This window comes from Gambusia affinis, linkage group LG14 (assembly GCF_019740435.1).
Source record: "Gambusia affinis linkage group LG14, SWU_Gaff_1.0, whole genome shotgun sequence".
Classification (NCBI taxonomy): Eukaryota; Metazoa; Chordata; class Actinopteri; order Cyprinodontiformes; family Poeciliidae; genus Gambusia; species Gambusia affinis.
In genome coordinates this window covers 21,819,272-21,845,651 of record NC_057881.1, presented here as the reverse complement: position 1 = coordinate 21,845,651, position 26,380 = coordinate 21,819,272, and the positions used below count along the sequence as shown (strand labels likewise).

Below are 26,380 nucleotides of genomic sequence, written 5' to 3'. Positions count from 1 at the left end.
TTAAAGCTAACAATGTAAACGTTTGTGGGGGTTAGAAACGCATATGCAAACTGATTTTTGAAATATAATTCTTAAAACGCAGTTAGGTTGTTTGAAAAACAGCAACAAAGAAATGTTGCATCACATTTTTTGTTGTGCCAAAGGTTAGAAGTTTTACCAAAGCAAAATACCTAAATAGAATTGCAAAAATTGTAATTTGGTTTTTGGTGTGGCATTTGTTTTCTTACGTCAGATCAATCATATATGAAGCTACTGAAGGCGCCGATCTATTTACAAGGTAGATGCTTCTCTGTAGAATATTAAAAATATTCCTTACCCCTACATGCTGATACACAACTTTTTAATTCTATGCCACAGAATGTCTGTAGTCCTTTACACTCACTATAGCCAATATTATTAACCAGTTAATGAGTCTGTTTATTTTTCTATAAAGCATTTTTGAATAATCCAGTGAAAATTAATACACAGTTAAAAATCTTCCCTACCTCCATGATTATGGCCACCCGTACAAAGCTTTATGAAAGCGCCCCTATTGGCCACTTCTATATGAATCTATATACAGATTTTCATAATTCATTTCTCTCTGAATCAAGTATTTGTAGATTTTACCGCCTTAAGAGCATCTTGGACAGTTTTCATATTCAACTTTCTTGTAATCCAGTGAACGCGCGGTAGGCGGTGTCAGACCAGAGAGCCACGTCCCTCTGAGCTCACTTCCGCTTTTTGGAGCCGTATACCCTTCACTGCTTTTGTTCTCCCATTTCCAACGAGTCCGCGCTTCCGAGAAGAGGTTGGTCAGTCTGCGAAGGGAACCAATACGAGGCAAAGCGCGGAGCCGTCCGACTGTAAGCCACATGCGAAGCCCCGTCTACTCTTTGGATACTCGGCACGACATAGCAACATAAACGGACTACTTTTTTGTCTTCTTGTTGGAGTTTTCCCACGCTTTTTCATCTTCCACCATCCATACCGACTGCCTCTGCGAACTCAACAAGATGGAGAACGACGATAAATATCTCCCCGAACTGCTGGCGGAGAAGGACAGCTTGGACTCGTCATTTACGCACGCCACGAAACTTTTAAGCGCAGGTAGACTACTACTAAATTGTGTTTTATCGTGTGCTTTGACTAGCAGCGCGAGCGGGCAGAGGAACACAGTTGCACTCTTGTAGCGCAGTGTGCTTTGGCACAAGACCTAGAATGCCCCCAAAAAACTGCAGCGCTAACGCGGAGGGCTCCTGTAGCTCTGTGGTGAAGATAAATGGCGGTTAATGACTTATGACTCAAACAGAAAATAACCTAGACCTCGGGCAGCGTCGCACACTTCCATGTAGTCAGCTGAAGGATTTCCGTTTCCTCCTCGCGGAGCTGCGACATGTAGTCACTGATGTCGGTCACAGTGGAGGCTCGTGCTGTTTAAACTTGTAAACTTTAATGGCTCCCGGACAAACCGTCCTTTGTCTTCGTCGTCGTGTTTCTGTTGGTTTCACTACGTGTCTGCCAGATTTGTTGAATAGCAGTGTACAGATATAAGTGAAGTATCCAGGATAGCGCTAAACCCAACATCTGAAATCCGAAATTCGGCCCTCTCTTAAGGTGTGGATGAGCTCGAGGTCCCGGTGTGAGCCGCGGTTCTGTATAGAGACGGCAGCCATGGCGGATCTGGACTGCTGTTCTCGTTCCTGCGTTGTGGAAACACCCCCTCTGCCCATTTCACTTTGGTCTCTATGCAACTTCATTTTGTTGTGGTATTTGAAAAAATATATATCTTTTTAATGTTTGAACTTCTGTTCAAGTGAAGAAAATGAACTCTTAGTACCCTAACATAACTTAGTACATTGAAATTATTATATAATATGATAAAGTTCTGCAGGGTCATAGCAGTGACACTGTTAAAAATAAAAATATTAATCTCAATAGAGATGCACTGGTCAAATTTTATATTAATTGGATCACGCAAACTTTGACACTGAATGTTTTTTTGTGTGCAAGTTCTTTGATAGAGGCAGTTCTAATCAAATAAAAAATATTTTCACATAAATCCATATATATTCCCCATTATGTTTCTTTGTACTACTTTCGTTTTCCACCTTACTTTTTTGGGTGTCAAACTGATCTGTGCCAGGTGGAATATTTAGTTCATATTTTCTCTAATTTACTTGTAGTTAACTTTAAGTAAATGTGATTATGATGCATATAAATTTGAGCAGTGTTTTGGTAAGGGCTGTTTTCTGTCAGTCAGCCCAAACCGGGAGCAGAACTAAATGAATAGATTGTAGGAAAACCTTGTATGTAGATAACATACAAACAAGCACTTATCTCTTATGATTTGTTAAAGCAGTTATTGCGAAATAAACTAATAAGGGATGATTTCACTACACAGACATGAGGTGGTTTGTGGGAATGAAGGGGTGAGTTATCCTGTTACACTACCTCACTTATTTTACTAAACATCACTTAAATATGCTTACTACTGATGGTTTTACAAGTGACCATAAAAGTGGTAGGACACAGAAAAAATGATAAGTTTTGAATCTGTCAGGAATGTAAAATATAATGGGATTATCCTTATTGTATCCAAGTGAATATCCCAAAGAGAGACTATCAATGAATCAAAGACGTTTATTAAAGTACATTCTGTTAATTAAGGAATCTTGAGACAAAAATCTGGTCATGTTTGATAAGTGGGAAAAAATTAAATCTTACTTTTGAACTTTCAACGTTTCTGTCCGATCACGTTCTTTAAAAGAGCCTGGACTGCCGTTTCCAATTTTAGCTGATAGCGATTCTTTTTGTCTGAAAAGTGCTAAACATAGCGACAAAGTTGCTGAATTGGCAACAGTGGGATGGGTATAGATGGGACATGATTTAGTTGGGACACTTTTGTCCAACGACATTAGGGAGGAAAAATATCCACCCTTCTTCTCTGTTCTGGGAAAGTGATACCGGTGGGTGGCAGGCATTGGATGGGGGTTTGAGGTACTTTTTGTTCTTGCTGTGTTGCAGGCAAGTCTGTCACAGTAAGCATTAAGTCAATTAAGGGAACCATACATTAGACTGAGTGCAATCATTTGAACAACAGTTGTTAAGGAGATGCTCCCCTGTAATATTGTTGAAAAGACATTTGACAGTATGCACTATCTGCCACTTTTGCCAGTGCAACAATTGAAATACAATTTTAAAGAAATTGCATTTCTTTAAAATGCAATTTTTCTTACAGAGACTTTATAATCTATTTTAATTAAAGTTTTTTATTTTGGATATTTGAAATTATTTAGTTAAAGTCTAAAAATCTATATTTTTTAATTGTCCTTGTATAGGTAGACATTTTGCATTGGTTGACCTTTCAGCTAAAGTTGTTTTGGTGACCAGACTAGTTGCAGGAAAGAGGGTCAAGAAAGGAAAGTAAGCTAGTTGTGATTTACTTTGAGGTTTTTTTTCAAATCTTACTTTTTAAATATTTACTTTATTTCCTTTAAAAGTGGGATGAGGAGTCCATAAACTATTTAAACATCTTTAAGTGTTTGTTTTTAAGTATTTCACCATGCCAGCAGACCAAAAGCCATTTTCAGAGAAAAGTATCATTTCTCTTCGATGAAGAATCTGTAAAAAATACTCTAATGCTCTTAAAATTTTGCTGACCCACTGCTAAAGTTTTTAAATTATCTATAAAATTAACAAATGGCTCGGGAACAATATATTAATCTGCAATATGAATTTGTGTAAGGACTGCTTGGGTGCAATATTTTGTTGGTGGTTTTTAAGTCAGTAATGTGTAGAAATGTGTACCACATCACTTGGAAGAACTTTGACTGTCTTTCATGCAAACGTCCCAATGCACCATAGCAACAACATCAAAAGACAGAGTGGACGTCCGCCTATTTGTAGAACTTCAAACTATTTGTGAAAAATTAACCTATTTGTGGATTTTTCTCTAAAACATTCAAAAGAAAAATGCTTCTGGGACCTGAAATACCCAGTCAATGCTACTGGACACACTATTGGCCAGTGTTTGCAAAGCGCCATTTGCCTATCCATGTTGTTGATTGGCTGTAGCCCTAAGAGTGGTGATGAGGAAGACTAAGACGGTTTCCACTGTGCTTATTAATGCATATTAAGTTCTATTCAGTGTTTGAACTATTAAAATCAGTTATTAGTTTTTAAAGGTTTAGCTATTTGCAAGCGGTCTTGGTCCCTGAACCATGCAAATACAGGGGCTTCACTGTAATGAGAAAAATGTGGGTTGTCATGACAACATTAAACAATAAAATAATTGCATGTTTCTTATTCTATAAGCCTCAGCAAATTAACCCAGGATTTTATTTCTTTATTAAAACAAGGCTGAATATTACAAAATCCCCCAGTAGTGCTTTTATTTCTGAATATGGCCTTCATTTCTCACACATTTCTAGACCAAAGTTTGTAAAACTATCAACTATCTGGTTCAAGTTTGATCTTTAAACTAATTTATGTCTCTCTTATTTAATTTTTTTTCTATGTCCATAATTCCCTCTCGATACAAACAGTACGGTTTGGTTGCATAAAAAAGTTTTCCTCCCCTCTCCAGAAATCGATAGAGTGCAGAAAGGAGAGCCAAAGAAGGAGACTGAGACCTACCTGGACCTTTTCACAACAAAGAACATCAAACTCAAGGAGCGAGTGCTCATACCTGTCAAACAGTACCCAAAGGTGAGACACTTTGCTCTTGTTTGAACTGCCTCCAAATGATCGTTCACCAGCTGACCACCGTGGCTTTGTATTCTTCAATTTCACAAAGTCATGTGTTACTCAGTAGCTTCCCAGTTTGGTGCGGATCTTCGCTTTCTAAACTCCTGACTATAACAGCAAACAACAAATGGACCAAAAGGTTAATTTTGATTCGCTCCATGTTCAGATCTTGCTATTCCTTGAAAGTTGAGCCTTGCATGTGGATTAGTCTATCAGTTCAGTGGGTGTGTTTAAACTGTTGCACTGATTCAGAATAAGAGGCTCATAAGTGTAGCATCTTCCCCTCTAAAGGTACAGAAACTCCTCAGCAGATGTGAAATTTTTACTTGTGGAGAAGCCTGTCTCAATAAACAATTAATTCAAGTTTTTTTAAGGGCAGTTTTGTTCAGACGTCATAATTATGGTTTTGGTTGTAAGAGGGATTTTTATTTTCATTTTATTGTTGTTTTTTTTTAGTTGTGTTTTTGACTATTTTAAATGTCTTCTGGTTCCAGTGTTAAGTTTTTACAAAGTTAAAGTTTGTTCATATTTAAGCAAACTTTCATTATTATGCCATTAACAACATATTGCATGAAAATCTCAATACAACGATATTATCGTTTATTGCAACACTTACTGGGACAATTTGTCATCCAGCAAGAGTTGGATGATAAATTTCTTTTTACATCAGGAAAAAAATTTCTGATGTAGTTTTAAGCACTAAAAGTAAATATTTCTTTTAACATTGGATAGAACTCATTTTTTAGTTAGTAAATTTCTTACTGTTGGCCAGAATTGGATGAGAACTCTTTACGTTAATAGAAGTACTGAAGAATGACTTCAAGGTCGGCATTGTTTTGTATTTATAAGGTGGTTAAATAAGTTCAGACGGTTTTCTTTTTTTTTTTCAGAATCTGAATGAATAGACGTCTCAATTTTTCAAAAGAAATCAAACTGAGCAAGAGCTGATCTTTAGAGGAAGTAACAGGAAGGCTGAACATATTACAGCAAAGCTGCTCTAGTTATTTCTTTGAGCTTTCAGTGTTAGCCTTTTGAAAATCTGAGATCAGCTCAGTATCTATATTCTCCAGAGAAAACAGAATGATTTAGTAATATTATATTATGAGATGCTAAGGATGGTTTAAATGTTGGCTGTACTGATTTTGTTTCAGAAATGTTAGTAATATTGCTATTAGCCTTAACCCTTAAACAGGACAGCAGAAACATTTGGGGCTGCAACTAAATTATTTTAGTAATCAAATTATTAGGATCGTTTTTCTGGTGATGATTATTCAGATGATTAGTTGGGGAAGAAATGGTGCATTCTGCAGATTTTGCTTATTGGGAGTGGGTTTTTTTGTGTGTGTGTTTTTTGTTTGTTTTTTTTTAATGGAATTTAAACCATGTGAAGCTAAAACGGTGCCTCTTAAGAAGTTCAGGGTAAAGCTTAGAAACTATTTTTGTTTAAATGAAAAATGTACGTATTTTTGTACAGCTCTGGCTTAATTTCTGTTCTGACTGCTTCATCAAAATTCCCTTGTTTTGGTCTTTATAGTTTAGATAACGATTAATCGACTAGATTAATCGATAGTTGACAATTATTCAAATAATCGACTCATCACATTAAATCCGATTAATTGTTTCAGCCCTTGAAACAATATTATTGTCCTTATTTGTTCCATTGGATGTTGGATCAACATGAAGCCTGTGCGTGTCTTGTGTGGGAGTGTCGGCCGTCTGATCTTCCAGACATGGTTCGATTCGGTACATAATGTACCACTGTTGAAGATGACGGAGCTCATTTGCCAAAATTGCTTCAGAAATCAAAGCAGAGACTGCTTCCTTCTTTCAGCGCTGCTTTTAAAAAAAATAAATAAATACATTTCTGTTACCTCTAAGCACGATTGTGGTCGACAGCTAATTGTAATCCACAGTCGTGACTCGGTTCAGACCCAAGCAGACCAAGATTGCAGCTTTTGATCAGGAGCAGGGTCTGGCTCAGTGCATGGATGATAGCAGCTGACAGCGCTCCAGCCCTCAGGGGATCATGTCGACTCTGTCTGCAGTGTGTGTGTGTGTGTGTCTTAGCAAAGAGCCCCCTGACAGTGATTGCTCCCTCAATCTCTTGGTATTTAACTGGGGCCCCCACTTTGATTGTCAGGCTAATTTTGCTCCGCTTTGTTGCTCTGTTTAGTTCAATTTCGTGGGGAAGATCCTGGGACCGCAGGGCAACACGATCAAGCGTCTGCAGGAGGAGACCGGAGCCAAGATCTCTGTGCTGGGCAAGGGGTCCATGAGAGACAAAGCCAAGGTACGTCACACACTCGTAGCTGACGTGGCAACACATCTGGATTTCCCACGAGGAGGAGGCCAGATGTTGCTAACCTGCAGGAAGTCCAAATATAAGGCAGAGGAAAGGAGAATGCTGCACATCTGGTTTACTTCGGTGTGATTATTAGGCTCTCTAAAAGCAGCAATATCACACCTCTTCTCCCGCCTCCGAGGTGGATGAAATGTGATAACGGCTTGCATAATTCATGTAATATTTGAGTAAGGCTGCGCCCCCTCTGGCTCGCTGACACTGCTCTAATGTTGCTCGTCTCAGGAGGAGGAACTGCGGAAAGGCGGCGAGCCCAAGTACGCCCACCTGTCCATGGAGCTGCACGTCTTTATTGAGGTGTTCGCCCCCGTGCCGGATGGTTACCTGCGCATGGCGCACGCCATGGAGGAGGTCAAGAAGTTCCTGTTTCCTGTAAGTTTCTCCCTGCCAAACTACAAACGTTCCATTAACCGGTCCTCTGACTTTTTATTTTATTTTATTTATCATCAAGGCAGTTCAGAGTGCTTTACATCATTAAAAACATCATGCAGTAATAAAATAACCAATAAATGTTACATTTTGTCAATCTAGAAAATGTACATCAAACACGTTGATTGATGTTCCTGTTAGTTCGACTTAAAGGCAGCTTTAAACGGGTGGGTTTTAGTCTTGATTTAAAGGAACTTGGTGTTTTGATCGTTTTCCAGTTTTCTGGAAGTTTGTTCCAGATTGTGGTGCATAGAAGCTGAATGCTGCTTCTCCTTGTTTGGTTCTGGGGATGCACAGCGGAACCAGGAGACCTGAGAAGTCTGGAAGGTTGATACAACAGCAGATCTTTAACATATTGTGGTGCTAAGCTGTTCAGTGATTTATAAACTAAGTTTTTAAAGTTTATTCTCTGAGCTACAGGACTTTAAGTCTGGGTTGATGTTCTTCGTCTTCCTGCTCCATCTAAACCAAAATGTTTAGATTAAACACCATAAATGTAGCAAGAGATTCCAGTCGTATCTTGCTGGTCCTTCTTGATGCGTCCAAAATCCCAGAATTTGTCTTTGTGAGGGGAGGAAAAGTGTAGTAGCTCAAAACCTATTGGAGGTGTAGAGTTACTACTTCATTCAGCGGAGGAAAGCCACTCTTGCTATTTGTATGGTTTTGACATTAAAGAATGTCAAAACCACAGGTTATTCTGTAGTTAACCTGTATTAAATAAGCTAGCACTGGTAACCAACCTGGGCTCCTCAATCAACAGGACTGTTTTTTTTTTTAAACTGCAGCGTCTAAAATTATTTGGTAGACAATGGACACAAAAAAGATCAAGAAGTCAACATGTCTGGCCAGATTGACATTGAAATTCAAAGCATATGACCCAAGTGATTACAGTTTTGAAGTTTTAGAAATTAAGAATCTATTAATGCATACAAAAATGTTGTGGTTGCAATATAGCCAGATGTGATTAACCCACATTTTCCTCACTCTTTGCCACTATCTCAGTGTCCCTAAGACTCTCAACGAGCTCCAGCATCCTGGCCTCCAAGTCCTGTATAAGTTATGGGCATCAAGCCAAGTTAGTTCATCCAACTGGCTGCAGATAGAATTGCCTTGCAGAGCTTAATTGTGTCACACTTGATAAATAATGGCCTAGCTGTTAATATGCAATTTTTGTTTTTGGACACAATGGTGTTGCAGTTCAATATTTTGCTCAGTTCTAACACAGCTTCTACTGCGTGAGGTATTTTTAATCTGCACATCCTTTAAAGTATTAAACTTGTCTAAAATTAAGGATGAGTGAATTCATAAAAATCTAGTTGACCTTAAATATGTCAGAGGTCTTATATTTTGTTGTTGCATTACCATGTAATCTAGAGTATTCGATGTAGTTTTTTGTTTTTCTCATTGGGTTTTCTGGCAGGCAAAAGTTTGACTCGCATGTAAACATCTTGAATGCATCCTGTCACTCGAGGCGGTTGAGGCTACCAGTGACTAGCTAGCAAGCTTTTTTGGCTTCATCATGGGCACAAAGCTGGGTTCTTAGGTTTTGCTATGCTTGATTATAATGCATCAAGAGTCCCTCTAAAACATCCCCTACATTTATAGTTTTTTCTTTCCAGTCATAAATTTGATTCAAGGTGGTATTAAGAATATCTTAAGTCTTAAATATGAGGTCCAGAAATCCGCAGGTATCGTGTTTAATCACGGGCCAGAGAAGATTACAGAATAGCTGGAGGTTTTTATTTCTATTTTTACAGAATACTGCCCCTCCCCCACCTGCTGCCTCTCTGCACTGCCTGTTAATAGGCAGGAAGAAGAGTGTAATTCTTCAGCTGATGGCGAATATTTTCAGTTGCTATAAATGTGGAAATTCAGCCATTTTTTTTAATAATCAGCAGTAGGAATAATTGCTGATTCTCTAATAGAACTAAAAGCAATTGAATTATGTACATTTTCTTTTTATTATATGAAAAAGCTGTTCATATAATGCAAACCTGATTCGTACAGGGCTTCGGCGCCTCACCAGGGCGACTTGCTGCATTATAGATGGAAAGAGCTCTAGGTGGGAGCCCAGAAAAGACAGGCTGGGGGAAATGGAGTGGGTGTTTACCTTGAGCAAACACAATCCACGGCACAGTCCAGACGCGTGAAGCAATCGGCTTCAAAAGGAGGAACCGGGGCTGCGTTCGGCGTGTCAGCACGGTGCCCGCATGTCTGTCCATCACTGCACGTTCAACAAAGTCCCTGCCTGAAAATGTCCAACTCAGACACACACACAGAGCTGACACCAGCTTTATTGGTTTCTATCTGCTGCAGTCGAGCCAGGGAGGGTCTGCATGTCGGGCTCGGCTCTGGATCGTAACAATCCAATGAGGGCGAGTCGGGCTGACGGGCCCCCGGCGTTGTACAAGGCGGCTCTTATTGTGGAGGGCGCCACAACAGACTCATTCTGAAGAAAACCAAGATGAATAAGCGAGAGAACTAGTTGCAGCGTTAGTATTGCTGTCATGTAAAGAGCTGTCCCCGGCAGCACCTGTCACAACAATTAAAGCCTGTAATCTGTCGGGCTGTCATGTGGAACAAAGCTGGAGTTTGAGAAACGGTTATAGAAAACGTGAGGCTGTGTTGTTGGAGAAAATTTGTCCTTTACTTCCATTATTTGTGTTCAGGTATTCTGAGGATTTGACATCCTTCTAGCATCTGTGCAGCCTCATATTTTACTGCTGTAAATGCCACAGCAATCACTGCCGCAGTGTTCCTGTCCACAGCGCTACATGTCTACAGATCCGTCTTTAACAAGGCTGCATTGGGGTTGATGAATGAACAAGAATTGATTGGGTCACAGAGAGAGAGAGTGAGAGAAAAAAACCCAGCAGCTCGCATCGCTGGATCGCTGCTCAGGCACGCCGTTTCACTAATTCAGCCCAACTTATTGTTTTGCAGATAAAATAAGGTAGCTGCTGATCCAGTCACACTAGACTTGTCAAGGCAGCGTAGAGAGATGAGATTTACATTTTCTGCATGATGGAATGAAGGGATGGAGTGTGGATGGAAGCTTTCCAGCCCACCCCACCTCCCTGTTCTTCCTCTCCTTAACAGTCTGAGTCACTAGCACAGAGGCTTTTTTTCCCCCACTTGCTCTAAGCTCTTGTATATCCTATTTTTTTTTCCCTCTTGTTTTGCTTTAAGTCCCCTTTCTTCCCCCCTCCTGATTTTTGCACAGTCACATTCCAACGTGCGGTACTGATGCCTCTAACAGTTTCTTTCTGTGTTTTTCTGCTGCGTGTGTGTTGTTGCAGGATATGATGGATGATATCTGCCAGGGCCAGTTCATGGAGATGAGCTACCTGAACGGGGGCCAGGAGCACGGAGGCAGAGGCCGAGGGGGCATGCCTGTCAGGGGCCGTGGTGTCCCCCCTGCTGGAGCACACAGGTAGAGGGGCAGCCATGTTTACACACTCATTATGAGGTTCAGGGCATATGGACAGCAGCATTTTCCCTCATCTCTGTAGCTTTATATTGCAAAGTTAACATGATAAAACTATGATTGAATGTAGTATACTCCATTCACTATGAAAAAGCCGTTATACAAGCTAAAATCCACTGAAATGCCAACGTTAGCTTAAATGCTAATTTTACTATAGTGGCTATCAGTAGCATGTTAGCTAGTAAGGATTTGCTCTCTGTATAAAGCATTAAACAACTTTATATTGGAAAGGTGACATAAATAGTTGATTATTGTTATTGTAATATAATCAGTATATACTGTAATACACTCTCACCATGAAAAAAACAACATAAAAGCTTTAAATCTAATGTTAGTTTAAATGCTAATTTAAACCAACGGTGGCTAACAACAACTTGCTCCATATATGCTTTAAGCAGCTCTACTCTGCAAAGATAGCATGGTAAAAATGTTGATTGTTTTGATCGCAATATACTCTGTTCAAAATGCAAAAACAAATTTGCTAAAATGTTAATTTTTGTTATAGTGGCTAACAGTAGTAAGTTGGCTAATAATAACTAAACAGCAGTCTATTGCAAAGTTAAAAATATGATTGTGATTCCAGCATAAAAGCTGAAATATGGTAAATGCTCATGTTAGCTTGTATGCTAATTTTACCTGTGGCTAACAGTAGCAAGTAAGCTACTAGTTCCTTCCTCCACGTACTTAATACTTTAATACTTTAATACTTTAAAACGCTTAGAATTGCAAAGTTGATGTGAAGTAATATTTGTGATTTTAATCTGTATCCTGCTACCCCGATGTTTAAAAATCCAAACCATGTGAACAATAATGCTACTTTATACAACGTGCTTTCTCTATGAAGTAAATGAAGTAGTCAGTTTTAAAGGTTCTAAACAGATAACCGAGTGACATGTTGGCTGGATTGAACCGTTGCTCTCCCCTCATGCAGAAAGCCATGTGTGTTCACTCTGCCCTCGTTTCCCTCCAGGGGGAGAGGGATGCCTCCTCACGGTGCTGCGGCCAGAGGAGGTGTGACTCGAGGAGGGCCAGCCAGGGGCGGAGCAGTGAGGGGCGCCCCGGCAGGCAGAGGAGGACCTCCTGCTGCCCCCGCCAGAGGGGCTGTGGCACCACGCGCCAGACCCCCGGCTGGCGGCCCGCCTCAGAGGATGGCCCCTGCTCACCAGCACACAGCCGGCGCAGAGAACTACGACGAATATGTAAGTTGTTTCTAATCCTTCTACTCCTAATTTTTTCCAACAGCTGGCTTTAAGTTAATGGCGTGCTAGTGAGCAGTTCTAGATGTGAGCATAAGGGATCGTGTCAGCTTTGCTGTCAGGATGTTTTCCAGGGGACATCTTGACATTCAGGATGGGTGAACAAGTCCCCTTTAAATCTCTCTCTGTTTCTTCTGGTCTCCAGGGTTACGACGAGAGCTACACAGACACAGCCTACGAGTCTTACGACAGCTATTACAGCCAGCCGCAGGCGTAAGTGAATCAGACGACTCTGGTTTTCACCTGCTTTTCACATCAACCACGTTCGCTCTGCATCACACCGGGAACCATCAGAAGTACAGTTTCAGTTCTTCATGTGGAATTTAGGAAGATCTGATTGAGCTCAGATGTTGTCTAATGGAGCACTGAGATTAGAGCTCATTTGTAAAAGACAAATATCTTCTCCCTGGTTATTGCAGTCAGCAGCTAGTGATGTTATGCAGAGATGAAACATTCATTTCTCAACTGTTTCATTTCTCTTTTTGCAACTACCAGAGAACCAGAATATTACGACTACGGACACGGAGAGACGACCGAGTCGTACGAGCCTTACGGTAAGAACAGACTTCTATGAGCTGAGATCGCTTTAGTCATTTAGTTCCAGTGAAAAAATCTAAGCTGGTTTATTTTGGAATTTATGTAATAGACCATAACAATAGTGCTAGTAGTGTAGGAAGAAAATCCTCAGTTTTGTTTTTAAGAAATGGAAATGTGGCATGCTAGAATGCAGATCCTGTATCATGTTGATGTTTGATTTTTGCCATACAAAGAGTTTAATGTTGGTCTTTTGTGAACACAGCAGCTTCTAACTCTAGTTTACTTTGTATTTGGATAGAACATGAGGAAATGTGGCAAAGCCCCTGGGGTATGAAAACTTTTACAAAATGCTGTATATGTGGGTGACTTGTTGTTTGAATTATGGTGAATAATGTCTGGTGTCAGGTTGGAATTTTGTGTCTATTTTTCTTGACTGGATTAGTATAAAAGAAGCAACCGTCCATCAATCCATTTGTCTTTTTCCTGGATTCCTTGCCCTCCTTCCAGTTAATGTTTGAATACTTAACTTTGAAAATTTGCCCATTATATAAAAATCTTCCATAACTTCCTTCTGAACTTTACCTAAAATTCTTGTGGGACAAATTTGATGCTGTAAATCTTGACTTGGTGGTGGGTTGTTGTTTTTTTTTCCCTGTTCTGGCCCTTCTCAACTTGGCTCTACTCCACCCAGATCAGGTGGTTTTTCATTACTGTTGACCACCAAGCAGCTTTGGTCAGTGAGGTTGTTGTTGTGGGCAACCACCAGAATCTGAAAAGTAGCGCAATGACAAACGCAGCACAACAATTGACTTGGAGAATCCGGGTATGGTTCATACACGGATGGTTCATACTACCTAATTTGACAAAAACAAATTAGGTAGTTCTTTTTTTTTTTTTCTTAAGCTAAATTAATGCACATATTACAAAAAAAAAAAAAAAAAAGACTACCCGTTATGTATATTTAATGGTTCAAGCAAAGACCTGCTTTAGGTTTTGTTAGTGCACCTTTTGGAACTGGAAATTATGGCACAAACTCTGGGCGCGTTACGTATTCACTTGGCACTTTAGAAACGGCCCAAGTCTCACCACTGACATGTGTGTCTTATTTAGAGACTTTATGTCTTTGAGATCTGATGATCTTACCATGAACAAACTCTTCTTCTGGTACTTGTGCCATTTCCAAGATCGCTACATATTAAAACAGCACAGCTGGATTTGAATAGCTGGATTTAGATATTTGATAGCTGGACATTTTTTTCATTTAGGTTTAAAAACACAAAAGAAACTTAACAAAACTCTTACTTCCTTTTTGCGATTTTGTTTTGAAATAGAAAAACCCAATAACGAACCATGCGGGGGTTATGACTGTCGGGTGTTCTGCTCAGTCTGCTGAAAAACTCCAGATTTGCTCAGTAGTTAGATTTTGGAAATTGTTTGGGAATCACTCACTGGTTGCATCACCCACAGTGACTCCACCCACTACCAACCACTGACCAATAGTCCTCTGATGTTTTATGTCTAACTCTGCACTCTCGGATTCATAAAAAGTAGCTGTTACCATGTAGCTGTTGCTAGTAGAAACCCCTTTGTAGCCGTGTAGAGTGGAGCTGCGCTGGTGTTAAAGGGCCATTTGTGTGTTTGAACCATTTGATGTTGACTTTCTTTTCCATCTACTTCCTTGTCCAGCCCAGGACGACTGGAATGGCACCCAGCGGACGGCTACAGGGAAAGCGCCTCCCCCCTCTAGAGGCGGCAGCACGGCTTACCGGGAGCACCCCTACCGACAGTACTGAAGTGAAATGGACCCTCTCCACCCTTAGTGTTGCCCCGATAAATCGCCCGTTACCACGGCAGCTCTCGCTTTAACAAGCCTGACAAAAGTAATTGTCCGTTTGTCTTTGGGTTGGTCTTTTTATTTTTGTTTTTTTGTTTTTGGTTTCCCCCTTTCACTGGACTTCTACCCGACAGAGCCAATTGGGAACTGGAAATTGGAACTGTTTTTTTTTCCAGATTTGACCACAAACGCCACCCCATCCTTTACTCTCCACCCTCTTTTTGTCATACTTCCTGTCCAGCCAACCAAAGTGGCTTTTCGATTGGTCAGAGAGGATTCGTGGGCACCTTGTCAAGCTTCCATTTTGATTATTTTCCTTTTTTTTTTTTTTTTCCTTCCTGCTGTATATTTTTTCTCCCCCCTCTTTGGCTTTTTTGCATTGTTTCTGTTTCTCAATGTTTGGGAATAGTTAGTTCTCGTAGAGTTAGTGGCTCAAGAACTAATTGTCTAAAGAATCAGTTTTAATTGTTTTAAATATAAAGCACCTGTTAAGGGTCAGTTGCAGATTCCCACTTAGGCTACATTTCAAAATTCTGTAAATATAGCCCATTATTAAATGACCTTTTAACCCTTTCTTTCTTTTAAATCCTGTAATATCTAAACCAAAACCAAAAAAATATATATCCTAAATTAAGTTTAAGGCTAAAGAAAGTTAATGGAATCGGTGCAATTCATTCTCTATAATGGTTTGTTTTTAAATAGTTCTAAAACAATTGTTCAATTAGCCTTAGGCAGCAATATTTGTTATTGTGCGTAGAGTTTTGAAATATAGCCCTAATAGACACTGTTGAGATGGACTGTCCTCATATCCTCATTTTTTTTTTTTTTTTTAAATCTAAAAAAGATACATAAAATAATTGTTTTTAATGAGAATCTGGCTGGTAAATGGTAATTTAAACACAGTTCAGGTCTTCATTGTGATTTGATTCTATACAAACTGCATGCACAGAGTCCAAAAACAAGGGAAGAAAAAAAAAAAAAGGATTGGGACAAAAATCTCCACATGGGTCTTCTCTTCCTGTAGAGAAGGGATCCTGCAGCTCAATCCGAACTCTTGTACATATTTTAAAAATATCCTAATTGTACTTACTCTGCCACTAGTATCTGTACCCTCTCCATTAAAAATGCATTATGCTCCATGTGTAAGCTTGGCTAAATAGGTTACTAAATCTGTCCAAAAGATGTTTTTTGCAGCAGTTTGTCAATAAAGCTTAGTTTTTTGTTTTTTATGAAACCTTAACTGGCTTTATTTGTCTCCTGTCCTGTAAAAAAAAACAACAACAACAACAACAACATGGTTTTAAACGAGCAATCAGATGTAGCTGGTTTTCCCCTTTTGTTTCCTTCTTCAAAAGCGCTTTTTAAATCTAAATGAATGTATTGACGTCTGGAGGCTTTAACCGTACTAAATGATGTCTTGACTGATTATCAAAAGAGCACAACTTATTCTCTCTCTCTCTTTCTATACTTTTTAAAAAGGAGCCAGAGGTAAGACCTCTAAAATAACCTGGATAGCTTCCTAATGTGTATAGAGTTCTAAAGCATTGAATGCCTGGGTATGTATAAGACTTTTTCAATCCTTATACCTGTGGTCGTAATCGTCAATGAGAATTTGCTTTTATAGCCGCTTGAAAATTAACTGAATTCAAACCACCATTCAGGTCTAGGCCTCGTTGTCATGAACGATGCTGGCGCGATGGCTACTTTAGTAGAGAGTAATGGCAGTGCAATGGAGAGGATGCTTATAACCTAGACAACTCCACTGTAAAGGTAACCTAACCCTAAATGTTTAATTATTAATTTCTTAGTGTGTTTTATCCTTTGACATAAACCTTTTGACATAAAAAAAATATTCTTCCAATCATGAGTACAAAAAAAAATTCAGTTCAAAAGTAAAGAGGAGAAAAAAAAAAGTAACTTCCGACATCATACACTTTTTTTAATGGACAAAAATAATTTGTTTATTTTTTAATTTTTCTATCAAAATATGTCAGGGTAGTGTTAAAAATGAACAGAGCCAAATCTGTGTCCAGATCTTCTGCCGTTTACTTTTTCTTTGCTGCGTAAAGGTTGTTTACTGTAGGAATTTTTTGACAATGTTTCACCTGTAGAGTTAACTTTAACAAAAAAAAAGAAGTGAGTTGCATGATTTAATTTTTTCCTGTAGACATTGCATGATATGTTTCAAGTTATTATTTCTCTCCCAGCGATTTTTAGACGAGGTACTGATTAGCGCTTTGTCCTTCCTTCAGGGACGGCTACTGATCACTGAGCATCCAGAGAGACGGTCTGCTGGAGACCAAAGAGCCCTCAGGTCAGTCTGCTGCCACCGCATTCTGTCTGTTAAAAAATATATATAAATATATATATGTGTGTATATATGTATTTGTATATGCATGTTTTTTAAATGTATCAATAGCATAAAGATGGAAGATTTTATTGAAATGAGCAAAATAGTCAGATGTTTGTAAGTATAGGGACATGTAAATCATAACGAAAAAAACGTTTATTGCATTATTATGAGACAGGGCTACAATTTATTTATTTTTATGGTGTAGATTTTCTTGATTTTTTTTTTTTTGTTTTTGTAGTTTTTGCTCTGCATTCATTCAACCTTTATTTAGCCAGGATTAAACGACTTGAGATTAAATGTCTGTTGTACAAGAGTGTCCTGAGAATAATGCATTTAAACACTGAGTATTAAAAATGCCCACAACAATATCATTAGCATCATTCAGAAAAGAAGAATAGGTCATAGGTCACGTTTTCCTGCTGTTAGAGTACCAAAGTGCACTTTTGAGCAAACGTAGCTGAAAAGATGTGGCTATATGTACTACTGATCTAAAGTAAATGTAGATAAACGAGAAACCTTTTTTTTCTTCTTCTCATTTTAATAAAATTAGCACCATATCCTTCAGAGTATGTGAAATGTCCCATGGGCCTGTTTGACGTTTTAGCACATGCTAGCATGTTTAGCCTCATCATTTCCGCTGGTCCCACTCAAGAAATTGACTGCCATGCAAATATATTCACAGGCCTTCAGATTTATTTACACCACTTTGTCACACAACCACAAACTTCAATCTATTTTTTGGGGGGATTTTACATGGCAGTCACATAAATTGCGTTGTTGTGAAATATTAAGTGAAATGATGCATGTTTTTTTGTTAGTTGTTTTTTTAAGTAAAAAAAAAAAGGGGGGGGGATTTTGTGTTCATCAGTCAATTTTTTGTGACATTATACCCCACTTTTTCATGGCAGAAAATGGTAAGACTAACATTTCAGTCAGATTTTCTCAGTATCTAAAGTTAATGGCAACAATCAGTCAAACTTCTTCACACAGCGAGACGTTTTTCACAATAAATGAGAAAGGATGCAGTAAAGGCATCACCCTCAGTTGAAACATGACAAAATCAGTCCTATCTACTCTTCATCCCCTGGAGGAACTAGCCTTCTGTTACGTCTCTCACTCAGCTAAAATAGCAAATTCATTTTTGAAATAGCCTTGTGGATCCAAAACCCCTATTTCTGTCGGCCATCTAAATCTCTAAAGCATAATATTTGCAATTTAAGGGTTTAAATAATTCAGAACCGCCAGTGCAGTCCTTTAACATCTCCATTTCCCCTAAAGACTCGTGTAAAAGAGTGTACTCCCGACGCCCGCAGGCTTTTTAGCCGCTGTAACGTTACTCCACATCTCCCACGTTCACAGCATTTCAAAGCTCGGCTGATTCCGATGATTGCCCAGCTTTCTGGAAGTGGCCTTGCTTCTGACAGTGGCTGTGAATCGTTGTGTGGCCGGGGCGCTCTCCTCCCCTCAGCCAGCCTGAGCGAGGCGGGGGCAGCACGACGCCGGCGTCACCATGGCATGAGGGGAGGTGACTAATGAGAGGAGTGGGAGATGTAGGCTTGTCAACACAGGGAAAACGGAGGAACGGGGGGACTGAGTCCAGAAAGGGAATGGGATTTCTCATGATGTCCAGACTGGACCTTGAACGGAGCGTAAAGATGAGACATCAGCAGCAATGTTCACAGTTTGATTTGTTATTGAATGCCTTTGTTTTTTTGTTTTGTTTTCTTTAAGGGTAAATTGGAATTGTTTTTACAGTGTTCGCTTTTAGTTGTGTTTGGGCTTGTAACACAGGAATGTTATGATTTCTGTCAAAAATGGCCGATATAAGAAATATGGCAGGAAAAAAAAAAAAAAAAAAGAAATCATTGCCCTTCAACAGCCTAGTACACTACCAGTTATACTCCACTGTAGCCAATGGCTCGGTCAAAACATGAAATTGTGTTTGGTGAGGATACTTGAAATTTTTATCTGTTCTGCGTTCAGACTTTATCAATTCCATTTTTTTTTTTCAACAAACATCCCACCAGAATATCTCTCATTAAATCCTAGTAGAAATGAATGGAAGAAGCCTAAAGTCTCACTTCTTATAGTTGTTCAATGTCCTACTCATCATGACATCACAGTAACAAGGCGATTGATGCCTTCATCTGAGGATGCAGTCTAAGCACATTAATGTGTTTGTAGTTTGTTTCTAACATCTTGAATCTTGAAGCTAATGCTTAGTGTAGCATCAGCTACACTTTGAAAAGATGTTAAAATTTTGACCTACAGGTTGAGAATGACTTGGCTCAGACTATGAAGATAAATAAGTTGCTGTTATTGATATTAACCAGGCTGCCATTAACTTCCTCAAATATGGCTGGATCAGTTCATCTGGCTTTTTTTGTTTTTTTTTTAGTGCAACTGTATGCGTTGTATTAAGTCTTAGCAGGACGACGCTCACACTGAGCCCGGTATTGCTTCTGCTGGAGGTTTCTTCCTGTTAAAGGGGAATTTTTCCTTCACAGTAACTATGTTTTCATCTAGTTGTCATAAGGATTTTGAGCTAACAGGTTATGCAAAATGCAATTTTGCCCAGAGTAAATGCTACTCTAATAACAGGAAGCAGAGGTTGCAAGCTAGCAGAAAAATGGAGTCCTCTCCTACATGCTGGAGGTCCGGACTTTGGAAGTTTTCTGAGTTTCGTGCCTTTTGCATGGTGCAGACCCACCAGTGGATGGGAAAGTTTGCTACGTCAAAACTTATTCGACAAATGCGTTTCCATCCCCCCCTTTGAGTTCATTAACATTTTCAGAAAAGAAAAAACCACTTCCTGCGAGCGTAAAAGCTTTTTTTTTTTTCCAAATTGAAGAAGTTATTTTGAATTTTGCCATTTCCATCATACTTTTCTAATGCAATATTTCAAAATGCACAGGAAATGATAGTAACATGGCTACTGTCGCTACATTCAGGCTTCCTATGAGGGGATTGCTGCAAATTCAGCGGCCGAGTGCAGTCTGCTGGGTTTCATTAGATTAAAAACTTGAACAAATGTATGCACTGGACTCTGTGCACTGCTTTATTACTAGAATCAATTGGAAAATGTAAGACTGGGTCAAATCAACTATTTTTTTTATTTTTGTAAAGTACCTGAGTTGATGTGTTACATCAACAATAGATGTCTTCCTGTCAGAGAGATGTAGCTCTAAATACTGTTTTGGTGGCAAAAAAGCCACAAAAATGAGACTACCAGGTTAATGTTTTAAGAAAATTATTTGTTGTTAATAAATTATATCAGGTGGGTTAGCCGTCTTGCGTTCTATATGTCCAACAACCTTGATTTACTAGACGACGTCTGGCGTTTTGCACTCTGTCTCTCCGCCGTTCCGAAAGCCAAGAATCGCAAACACATTTACTGTTAATTGAAAAAGTAATGTAGTTTATTTGACGTTCCCAAGACCTGCGTATAATCACAACTTGCTTAAGAAAAATGTTGCTTAGCTACTGTAGAAAAGCTGTGCAGGTTGGCAGGAAAAACGCCTCTAATTAATGCAGCTTATAAGGAAGTTTGTTTTTTTTCCCTTCTTCTCCTTGGCATCTCGTACCTCCCATCTCTAAATCGCCTGTTTTTTATTTCATTTTTTTTTTTTTTTTTTCCTTTTCAGCAGAGAAAGTGGAGCAGGTCGCCGTGAAGAAGGTGGTCAGATGAAAGTCTGGGGCATCCTGACGGGGAGGGAAGAGCGCAAAGATGGCTGCCGAGTCGGGGGCTAAAGGCAGAAGCTGTCCCTCAGAAACACAAAGAACCTTCTGTGAACTGTTGAGTCGTACTGGTGAATTAGTCTAATGATTTTCTTATCTTCGAAGACTTTCGAATGCTTCCGTTCACATTTCCCTCCTCTGGCGCCTAATGCAGCAGAAAATGAGCGCTCCTTTATATAGAACGCCGTGAAATTGTTTTTAATTTTCATTAACCCCTCTGTATCCGACCTGAAACGCTTCCCTTTTGGCTTTGACTGGCTTTTTTTTTTTTTTTTTTCTTTAATAATATCGGGGAATCGTTTTTTTTTTTATTTCATGCCTCATCGTTGCAGGAAATGATACTCAACAGTTTGAGACAGGGAGCGCGTGAATCCAGAGATGTCCCACGCCAACGCAGAAGCATGTTTCGCATCCAGACGCTGTCCTGTTCTCAGCACTTTCACATCCAGATCGTTAGAATTCAGCGAGACGACCGAGCGGGAGGGAAAGAGGAGGTGGGGAGGGGAGACAAAGACAGTCATCACCAACATCCTCCTCTCATCCATCCATCCATCCATCCATCCTTCCATCATGTTTCTGTTGATTCGATCTGCCGTTTTCAGCCATTATCACTCATGACATTACAGCAGCCCGTGGTGCCGAATTACACTCAGAGGTCAAAACTCTACTTTCCCATATTAAAAACAAATTTCCCGGCGCTGAGCCGCTGGTCAGAGGCAGCATTAGCTCCTTTCGGCTTATTGGAAAAAGCCTCTGCTGAACGATAGACGTCAGGACTGGGAGAGATGGGGGGGGAAAAGAAACATCACTGGAGATGAAACGTCAATGGAGCCATATTCAAAACACACCATTTTTCAGTCTTTATTCGCTATTACGTCTCGAGTAATGATCCCCACGTCTCCTATAATCTAATGCCAGATAAGTGATGGTGTGGAAGCAGTCTCGTTTGGGAATCGACAAACTGTCAGGAAGCATAAAGGCGGAGAGGAAAGTAAACGTTACCGGGGCGCCAATCAATGAAAGGTAGACTTTTGAATATGAGCCGGGCCGCGGATCCGTCGCTTTTCCTCTCTGTTCACGTCCGACGGGTCGGCGGCGCCTCGCTGAGGGTGGGATGTGTTAAAATGCAGAGTGGACAGCTGGATCGCTTCCCCCTGGCCTTGACGGATTCACACCATCAGAAGAACATCGCATGCTGATGCCTGTTAAATATAAAAAATAAAAAAAAAGGTGACAGAGAAGCTCTCTTTCAGACGCAGCAGGACGGGCGGTAATCTGGAGGTAGGAGGGGGACTTAATGTATGCCCGCCTCATGGCTGGTGTCCTTGATGGTCCAGGGGAACGGCAGGAAAACCTCTGAAGATTTATATGGATGGATTCTATTAATAAATACTGTGTGTGTGTGTATGCGCGCGCGCTGTTTACACCAGGTATGGGGGGGGATGCTAGTCTCAAAGATACAAGGTGGAGGTCAGCAGCTTTATTAATTGTGAATTCTAATAAATAAAAATAAGGTTATTTTATTTTCATGTCTTAATGTGCTACCAAGATTCAAACCTGCAATTTGGGATAGCAATCTTATGTTTTTTTTTTTTTTTCTTCCAATTCCAGCGGCAAATGTCTGTATTTTATGTAATAAACACAAAGTGTAAAACTAAGAGGAATGAAAATTGTATACTTTTACAAATAAAACTCTCAAAAGTGCTTTGTGTTTGGTGATGTACCTAAATAAAGGTGCTCTGAAGCAGCTTTCAGGAGTCCAATCATTAATCCAGCTGTTTACATCAGTCAGAGGCTTCTTTGGATTATTTGTGATACAGACTTCTACAGGAGGAGTATTTTTCAGTTTGATTTCAGAGGTTTGTTTGAGAACATCAGAGAATAAATGGAAACTAAAGAGCACAGCACAAAAGTTGGAGAGGAAGTGATGAAGTTTAAGATGTCAGCACAAAGCAAAGGATGCTGGGAGAATTATAGAAAGTGATATAGAACAGCTGAGAAAATTTATAAGAAATTATTTATCCCAAGTGTAATAACTTGACCATTGCTCAGATGTAAAGTTTTACCTGTAGGTTTGAAAGATTGTGACTTTGTAATTTTTATTTATTTTTTTTGTGTATTGTGAGAACTTTTTAACTCGCAATATAAAGCCAAAGGCAAATTTCCATATCTGTGGACAATAAAGATGATTATTCATGCGTTAGAATGGCCAACTCAAAGACCAGTTCTAATCCAAATTATGCTCAATATTCTAAAATTAATATCCCCAAATTATCCCATCCTCAGGTCTTTTACCTCAAAGACCTTTATGAGGTAAAACAAGAAATTGCAATAAGGTATGCAACACACAATACATGCTAATTGGAATGGTCTAGTAAAAGTCCAGACCTAAATCTGACTAAGATGTAACGTAAATGACTGATTTTCATTTTGTATTTAAGAAGTCTGTCTGAAATAAAAATTTGCTTGATCCCCATTGTTTAGGGTGTAATATTTTACATCTGCTAACGTTTCATGCTAGCTGACTCTTACAACCTATTCCAGCTTTTTGAGCTGTTATGTGCAAGGAAATTGCAAAATCAGTACTACAATATGATAAAACATTTGGGATACACCTCAAAAACAAATATAAAATTGCAAAGACAATATGCACTAAATTAATATTTAGCCAAGTTCAACAGCAGTTGCTTCATCCGTTGTCCGTTTTCCCATAATCCCTTAAGATATCCAACATTTAGAACCATATAGCTGTTCATTGGTAAAACAGGTAGTCTCACTTTTCACTGTGAAGAACTTGGTTCACTTCTATTAATATACATACAAGATACAAATAGTAGCTTTCCCCAATAACAAAGTAAACAAAACAATCTGAAATTATCTGGACTGGGAAAAAAGTTTTCTCTTATCAGTTCAAAGGAAATGCTCCCTTTTTGGGGGGCTTGTCAACAGTAGAACACTACTGAGTCTCCGGGTTGCTAATCAACCTGGAATTGCATTTCCTCTACCACACAAGGCATCCAAATTCAAGAACAGATGAGAATCAAACTCACTGGCTCCTATCAGTCAATCGTATATCAGCCTACAAATTGAGAAAACACGAAACTGGTGAACCTTTCCAGAAAGTCTTGGCCTATCAAAATTGCTCCAAGAAGGCATTGTTGACTCGTCCAGGACTAGGTCACCAAGCGTTTTGAAAAAAAACATCCTTAAAAATTAGAATGTTTGGGCATAAGCTCAAGCGCGCTTGGGTTATGACAGTCAATAGGTGAAGTGTAAGGAGGCACGAGAATCAGGACTTTATTATTGTCTCTATTCATGCTTGACTGATAAACAGACCTCCGGTCACTAGGTGGCAGCAGTATTCGAATGAATCAACAGGCTGCCTGTTGATGCCAGCAGAAAGAGTAGCCTGAACCAACCAACACAATGCCGTAAACAGCTGACGAAGGAAGACACAAGCGCGAATTATTTGAAACATAGCCACCTCCAGAGAAGAGAGCTGGAAAAGATTGTGACAGAGAAAAGAAAAATGGCCGCAGAGGTTAGTATTGAAAGTATCATGCAGATACGAGAATCTTTATATATTTTTCTTAAATACAAGGACAAGTCATATCATGAGAATAGTTGTACAGTTGACAGACTAAAGATGGAACAAAGTGTAAAATTATGAGAAAAAAGTTGTTTTAAAGGGGAAAAAAGGCTTCAGTGCAGTTATTAAGAGCTGACATGACCTGCTCAGTAAGTCCGTGGTTATGTCATTGAACTAGACAAAGTCTTACTCTGATGATAATTTGATGCTAATGTGTTTTTAAGCGTCTCCTTATTTGTAAGGAAGATAGCTGCCAGATCTCCACAAGATGCTCAGTATTTCTCATTGTAACGCAGTTCGGTGTATAGTTCTTATAAAATTCTGACTTTATTCTCGTATTAAAAACAAACAAAACTTATTGGTCTGGCCCTGTCACTCCGCTGCGAGCAAGTAACTAGCGCGCAGAAAAGGGCCAGGAAATAGACGGCGCCTATTTACTGTGACGCTTTACTTTTCATCTCTTCTGACAAGCAGAAATATAAGCAATATTGTTGCAAATTTTGGATCAAAAACCTTTGTAAGCTATATATCTTTTGGAATATAAGCTGTCAAGTTACTACTGTCAACAGTAAAAAGTTGGTGCATGAGCGACTTACAATGCAGTCTTCCATGAGTGAGTGTTACTTCCCTCTGCCCAGCCGCTTGGGCCAGCTCCTCTGTGGGAACCACAGGGCATTCCCAGGCCAGTCAAGAAACATCATCCCTCCAGCGTGCCCTGGGTCTTCCCTGGGGCCTCCTGACCAGATTCCCAAGCCACCTCAACTGGCTCCTCTCGACGTGAAGGAGCAGCGGCTCTACTCTTAGTCCCTCCCGGATGACTGAGCTTCTCTCTCTAAAGGAGAGCCCAGACACGGTATGGAACACTAATTTAGGTCTCTTGTATCCATGACCTCTTTCTTTCGGACATGACCCAAAGCTCACGATCATAGATGAGGGCAGGTAGATCGACCCGTAAATCGAGAGCTTTGCTTTGTGACTAAATTCTCTCCTCACCACGACAAACCGGTACAGCGCCCGCTTCACTGCAGACGCTGCGCCAATCCATCTGTCGATCTCCCGCTCCATTTTTCCCTCATTTGTGAGCAAGATCCCCAGATAGTTAAACTCCTCCACTTGCGCCAGGACATTCCACCCAACCGGGAGAAGGCACTCTACCATTTTCCGGCTCATTTATTTATGCATTTATTTATATAGCTATGAGGCAGGGGGTGTGGCTAATTGTAAAAATGTCTTGATCCAAATCAATTAGGCGTAAAAAGATTTACCACAAATATCACCTTTAAAAATTACATCCATAATGGAACAACTATGTTTGTTCTGTTCTAAAGGGATACAAGTATATATTGGACAACTGTTATTATCCGAGTCACTTTTCAGGAGAAATTAAACCGTTTCCCTATATATAGAAATGGGGGTTTTGGGAAAGAAAAGGACCACGATTATTCTGTTTCACTAGAGCAATGTAGCATGTTCAGTTGTTTCCTCATCTACTGTTGAAGTCTGCAACTCCAGAGCTTAAAATCAGGCCTCTATGAATTCTTATGTGGGTCTCTTGAAAGCTTCGCAAAGTAGAACACATAACTTTTAAGACTAAACGTTGGCATTTGCATTGGGATTTTGCACCACTCCCCTCCCCCCTGCTCCCCTTCACTCCACCAGACGTACACACACACGCACACACACACACACACACCTTCTCAGTGTAGTCTGCAAAGGGCCCAGTCGTCATCCTGGATGGCAGTGCTCAGCGGGGGCTGCGGTACACAAACTAGGCCAACTATATAAAGTGGATGAATCTTCATTTTGAAACGGTTGCCATGGAGTATGTACAAGATGCTGCAGTGCAACACTGGACACTGTGGAGCGTGTATGTAATGTGTGTGACCATCTTGGGTTGTTAGAAGATGCAACTAAAGAGTCTAAATGCATAAACGCATCGGATTCAGAGAGGTTGGGGGAGGATTTTTGATCTTAGAAAACCCAACCAGAAAATGCCATACCTGTCGTGTTTCCTAAGTAACATTTATCAAAATGTGAGATTAGTCCTAAAGAGCAACCCGGCCCGTTCTT

General features: G+C 39.7%; 2 protein-coding genes and 1 long non-coding RNA gene across 6 annotated transcripts in view; all 3 read left to right on the top strand.

Moving 5' to 3' along the window:
• The window catches only part of LOC122843333, a 705,002-nt gene that overhangs the window by 427,488 nt on the left and 251,134 nt on the right, over window positions 1–26,380 (top strand). The window lies entirely within an intron of this gene.
• Window positions 661–22,470, top strand: khdrbs1b (KH domain containing, RNA binding, signal transduction associated 1b). 4 transcript variants are annotated; one of them, XR_006372688.1, is made up of 12 exons: window positions 751–1,089; window positions 4,568–4,689; window positions 6,902–7,018; window positions 7,313–7,459; window positions 10,816–10,949; window positions 11,974–12,202; window positions 12,405–12,472; window positions 12,755–12,813; window positions 13,095–13,124; window positions 14,483–14,676; window positions 16,883–16,944; window positions 20,628–22,470. XR_006372688.1 is itself a non-coding variant. In XM_044138003.1 (10 exons), exons 1-10 carry the CDS (start codon window positions 996–998, stop codon window positions 14,587–14,589), a joined length of 1,107 nt encoding a protein of 368 aa, XP_043993938.1. In that variant the 5' UTR covers window positions 751–995; the 3' UTR covers window positions 14,590–15,864. The 4 variants fall into 4 exon arrangements, 2 of the variants coding, with proteins under 2 accessions (XP_043993939.1, XP_043993938.1); XR_006372689.1 differs by lacking the exon at window positions 13,095–13,124 and having other exon boundaries at window positions 752–1,089; XM_044138003.1 differs by lacking the exons at window positions 16,883–16,944; window positions 20,628–22,470 and having other exon boundaries at window positions 14,483–15,864.
• The window catches only part of LOC122843345, a 79,256-nt gene continuing 76,757 nt past the window's right edge, over window positions 23,882–26,380 (top strand). Inside the window, exons 1-2 of the long non-coding RNA XR_006372693.1 lie at window positions 23,882–24,262; window positions 24,949–25,163. This is a non-coding gene — a long non-coding RNA (uncharacterized LOC122843345). The remainder of the gene's footprint in view (window positions 24,263–24,948; window positions 25,164–26,380) is intronic.